At 36.5% G+C, this 5,954-nt stretch overlaps 1 protein-coding gene across 1 annotated transcript in view; it reads right to left on the bottom strand.

Moving 5' to 3' along the window:
- Positions 1 to 3,497, bottom strand: part of TrissinR (Trissin receptor) — a 153,314-nt gene extending 149,817 nt beyond the window's left edge. Inside the window, exon 1 of the mRNA XM_076197657.1 lies at positions 3,359 to 3,497. Coding sequence (XP_076053772.1) covers positions 3,359 to 3,480 — 122 coding nt within the window. The 5' untranslated portion in view covers positions 3,481 to 3,497. The remainder of the gene's footprint in view (positions 1 to 3,358) is intronic.
- Between the last annotated feature and the right edge of the window lie 2,457 nt (positions 3,498 to 5,954).

Raw genomic sequence — 5,954 nt, 5'->3', positions numbered from 1 at the left:
GGGAATGGATGCTAAGAGGAGGTTATATGAAGGAGTGATTGTGTCAACAGCAATGTAGGGAGCAGAAACTTGGAACATAAGAGAGGAAGAGAGAAGGAGTTTAAATGTGTTTGAGATGAAATGTCTGAGAAGTATGATAGGGGTTGCTAGGCTAGATAGAATGAGAAATGAGGAGGTGAGGAGGAGAACAGTAGTGGAAAGGGAGCTGGGAGATAGGGTTGATGAAAGAGTATTAGGATGGTTTGGACACATAGAAAGAATGAGTGAAGAAAAATTAGTAAAAGAAGTGTGGAAGGCGGAGGTGGAAGGAGTGAATATGAGGGGGCGTCTTAGGATGAGATGGATGGATGGGGTGAAAGGGGCATTACAAAAGAGAGGAATGTCTGTAGAGGAAGGACGGGAGAGGACAGAAGATAGGGGTGAATGGAGAAGGGTTGTGTATAGATGAGGCTGTGATGCATGAGGGGTAGTGGGTGGGGGATGGGGTGTGAGGAAGTACGTATTAGAAAAAATTTGACGCAGCCCGAAGGGATTTCTCCCCGTCTTCTCCTTTCCTGCATGAGAGGACGGAGAGGGGGGGGGTCGCCGAATTTATGAAGCGGCCTTGCTGTGGATGTGCTGTGTCTTGCGACACTGCTTCTGACCCAGGGCAGTGGATAGGATGCAGGGATGACCCGTCATCCAGGAGGTGCCAAGATAGGAGGGAGGGAGGAGGGTGGAGGGGAGTGGAATATATGGGAAATGAAATGGGTGGGAGTGATTTCTATGCCTTTTTCTTTTTGGCTACCCCCCATGTAAGGGGAAAAAAGCCTTTGGTATATGTATGTATGTATGTATGTATGTACGTGTCTGGCAAGGCCTCAAAGGTGATTAGGGGTAACTGCAGAAGGGATTCTGCATAACCTACATTTGGAGTAAAAAAAAGATGAAATATTGAAATCAAAACAAAATGTGTGGGTTTTTTTTCATTCCAATTAAGAGCCTTACGCACAGGTAGTTGGAAAATACATAAAAAGTATTTGAAAAACTCAATAGATAAATGAATATATAAATAGATAAAAAAAATCAATTGATAAATAGATAAGAATATAAACGGATAAATAGATTGATAGATAAATAGATATATAAATCAACCAATAAAGTTGATTAAAAATAAAAAAGATAAAAGAAAATATACTATTTGTCCCGACTTTCTGTTGATCCTTCGGGCTCAATTTTCGCTCCCGATCCCATTTTCTATTAATAAGAACTTTTGTCCCGTTTTCAATTATATTAACGTCTTGCAGATCTAGTCTGACTGGCGCTGAGTGGCTGCGGCCGAAGCCATCACCTTTGCCCTATTAGACACTCTTGGGACTGTTGGGGGAAGGTAACTAATAGTCACCACTAGCAATCGGAGATGAGTGCGGGATTCGAACTCACAACAAAGCGAGTGCGAGAACAGCACGCTTCCGAATACGCCACCAGTGCACTGAAAATGGATACCAGTGTTGTTGGTCTACTATGGACGAATAAATAAAAGGTAAAATAAAATGAAGAAATTATTAAAAGATATAATAGAAATAACAGCACTGCCAGCTCTTCTGTCGTGACCTTGATTTATTAAAAAAAAAAAAAAAAAAAAAAAAAGATTAAAGCTAAACAAAATTTCACCATTGGAATGATGAGAATCGTCGCTAGGACAAAGATCCTTTTGTCTTACTTTCGAAAAACAGATATGATTTTTTTTAGACGGTTTCGAAAAAAACATATTCAGTGTCCTTGACCTTGACCTTGACCCAATTCCTCCCATAACTGGATGAAGTTAGATGCCTTTCCCCAACTTTGAGTCCAGCAGCTTTGCCATGATATTGTTGACAAACAAACTCGAAGAGAATCAATACCTTGCAGCCAGACTTCGTCCGATTGAGGAAATGTAATTGACGATAATAAAAGAATAATAACAATGAGAGTAGATAGAAATTAAAAGAAGAGAGATGAAGCAACAGGAAAAGGAGGAGGAGGCGGAGGAAGACTAGAGGGAGGGGCAGGAGGTTACAGAGGAGGAGGAGGAGGCAGAAGAGGGAAAAGAGGAGAAGGATCAAAGGAGGAAAGGGGGTTTATATATATATATCTATACATGTACTTGAAAAATATGAGAGCAGATTCTCTTGTATGCAAATGACATTAAAATCGATAGCATCCTGACAGTTGATAATCTTCTTTGTATTTGTAATGTTTCAGAGATGAGTTCATCAAATACATTCATTTGATATTCAACGTTTCGTCTACATAGAGACATAATCTAGAAAAACCTTGAAAATTCAAAAATACAAACAAAAATGAAAAAAACTAAGAGGTTACGATAATATAACGTAACTGAGTTAATATTTTTCCTAGTTATATAATTGTATCGTCTTAATTTTTTTCATCTATGTATGGTTGTATTTTTTGTGTATTCCAGATTTTTCCAGAAAACGTCTTTATGTACACGATACGTTGAATATTAAATGAATGTATTTGGTGAACTTGTACTTGCTGACCCCCTCAATGGCCGGATCGTTGCCAGAAACATTGGAAATACGAACAAGAGGATTATCAACTATCAGATGCTGTCAATTTTAGTACCATTTGCATATTAAATGGATGTACTTGGTGAACTTGTCTATATTTACCCCCTGAATGGCCGGATCATTGTCAGGAACATTGAAAGTACATACATATATATATATATATATATATATATATACATATATATACATGTATATATATATATATATATATATATATGTATATATATATATATATATATATATATATATATATTATGTATTATGCTAAACACCATAGTGAAAGGAAAACAAAATAATCCGAGCGCTTTCGTGATATAATCACGTCCTTGAGGATGTGATTATATCATGAAAGCACTCGGATTAGATTTTTTAATTTCCTTTCACTGTAGTGTTTAGCATAATTTGTATACTCACGTATGCTTTGTGAAACTTATATATGTATGTATATATATATATATATATATATATATATACAGTATATATATATATATATATTATATATATATATTATATATATATGTATATATATATATACATATATATACATGTATATATATATGTATATATATATATATATATATATATATATATATATAATTTATATATGTATATATATAATTTATATATATATATATATATATATATATATATATATATATATATTCAATTTTGGCGTTCTTTTTGTGTTTCCGTTTCGTCGTCGTCTTCCAGGTCACGTGATTAATTCGTACGTGCATGCTTGAGTGCGTGCATGCGTGTATGTGCCTAGACGCATTGTACTGAACGGCAAGAAGGTCGCTACTCACGTCTGCGCGAGGTAGAGGGAGAGGTTCTGGTAGACGCAGAAGACGGTGACGCAGAAGTCGGCGATGGCCAAGTTGGTCAGGAAGAAGTTGGTGGAGGAGCGCATGCGCGGATGCACCCACATCACCACCAGCACCACCAGGTTCCCTACAAGGCAAAAGGAAAGAAAAGAAAAGTATATTACTAAGAGGAAAGGCAATATTTCAGTGTTAATATGAAGTGTGGAATCCAGACCAATCAAGATTGTTGGGGGAAGTATATATCTATACATATATTATATGATATTATGTGTCCATACACACACACACACACACACACACACACACACACACACACACACACACACACACACACACACACACACACACACACACACATACACAGACACACACACACACACACAGACGAACAGACAAACACAGACAAACAAACACACGCATGTTTGTCAACATTTCTGCTATTGTAGGAAAGCCTCAAGGCTAAGTCAACAACGAGAAGATGAAAAACGTCCTCTGAGGTAAAAAATAAATAAATAAATAAATGAAATAAAATAGAAAATAAACAAAAGAAATAGACAGATTGAAGGGCGGAGAAATATATATATATATATATAATTAAATGTCACGATATATATATATATATACGTATATATATATATATATATATATATATATATGTATAATTATATTATACATATATATATATATACATATATATATATATATATATATATATATACACGAATATATGTGTACATATACATGTATACATACATACATACACATATGTCATGGATATACTTGTATGAGAATAGTCCATACTAAGAGATTAAAGATAGGGTCACATGAAAAAAAAAACTCAACAATAACATTTACAAAGGATTACAAAGAAAGAGCATGCCAACAGAGGACCATTTGGCCCATAACCAGGTCAAATGCGACAAAAAAATAGAATAAATAAATAAACTAAATAAATAAAAAGGTAATCATAAATAATAAACAAACAATAAATAACAATAGATAAACAGATAAATAATAATGATCTAAAATAAGTTACTAAAATAAGCCTTTATGAAGAAGTGTTACGCACAAACTCAGTTCAAAGTTTTTTCCTTGTAACCCTATCCTATATACTTATACATATTATACACATGTATATCATGAATATACACATATATGCAGATTCACGTTACGCTAAACGGTAGATGAAAGAACAAATTAGCCTAACAAGCTTGCCACGGCTGCAATTTTGACGGACCTAGGAAAAAACAGAAAAGAACGAAAAAAAATGAACAAAAGAAACAAATGAAAATCGGCAAAGGAAACACATTCGAGTTAATGAGGAAACAGCTGTTGCATCTCTCTCTCTCTCTTTCTCTCTCTCTCTCTCTTTTGAGGTGGAGGAGAATGAAAAATAGGAGCGTTGGGGGAGAGAAGGCCATTTTCTGGTCCTCGGATCACGATCCCAAAGAAATTAATTTAATCTAATTTTGTTTTGCTTTCTCTTGCACAATATCTTTCATCTTCGTTTCGTCTCATTTCGTTTATTAATTACGAATCTATTTCTTTCTTACTTATCAATTTACTCTTAAAGGGGCGTTGAGCAAGAAATGAATGTCTGTTGAGCAAAGAAGGGAGAGGGCAAGAGATAGAGGTGAGTGGAGAATATCTGTGTATAGATGATAATGGGGTGCAATGTAGGAAGGGGGTGGGGGATGGGGGGGTTACAGAGTGTTTATGTGTGAATGATATTTTGACGCAGCCTAAAGGGATTTCTCCCCGTCTTCTCTTTTTCTTCACAAGGGGACGGAGAGGGGGAGGGTCGCCGATTAAGTGAAGCGGCCTTGCTGTGGATGTGCTGTGTCTTGCTGCATTGCTTTTGACCTGGGCAGTGGGCAGGAGACAGGGATGATCCGTCATCCATGAGGAGCTAAGATGAGGAGGGAGGAAAGGGTAGTGGATGGGAGTGGAATGGGTGGAAGTGATTTAGGTGGACTTTGTTTATCTATTTTTTATTTGTCTACATATTTATTACTATTTACTAGTATATCTATTTATTTGTATACTTTTATTTACTTAATCCATTTATACGTTTATCGCTATACTTACTTATTCATTTATATTTTTATCTATTTTTTTTATTTACATATTTATTCTTCTGTTTGTTCGTTTGTTTGTTTGTTTCAGCATATCAGGAACCTACAAGGAAGATACCCTTCTGTACCTGTTGGAACTTTTCCTTTACGTCTGTATCACCTCATCTTCCTCCTCCTCCTCCTCCTCCTCCTCCTCCTCCACCTCCTCCATCTCTTCCTCCTTTTCCTCCCACCAGCCTCGCCTCACTCGGTCTCTCTGTCTGTCTGTCTGTCTGTCTGTCTTAGTTATCCACCTTCATGATGCATGGCACTTACCAGTTCAAGCAAACGTGTGTGTGTGTGTGTGTGTGTGTGTGTGTGTGTGTGTGTGTGTGTGTGTGTGTGTGTGTGTGTGTGTGTGTGTGTGTGTGTGTGTGTGTGTGTGTGTGTGTGTGTGTGTGTGTGTGTGTGTGTGTGTGTGTGTGTGTGTGTGTGTGTGTGTGTGTGTGTGTGTGTGTGTGTGT

Source organism: Oratosquilla oratoria, chromosome 14, assembly GCF_046742065.1.
Source record: "Oratosquilla oratoria isolate Oo_2021 chromosome 14, ASM4674206v1, whole genome shotgun sequence".
Taxonomy (NCBI): domain Eukaryota; kingdom Metazoa; phylum Arthropoda; class Malacostraca; order Stomatopoda; family Squillidae; genus Oratosquilla; species Oratosquilla oratoria.
The sequence above is the reverse complement of the archived record's forward strand: the minus strand, read 5'-3'. Positions and strand labels throughout refer to the sequence as shown.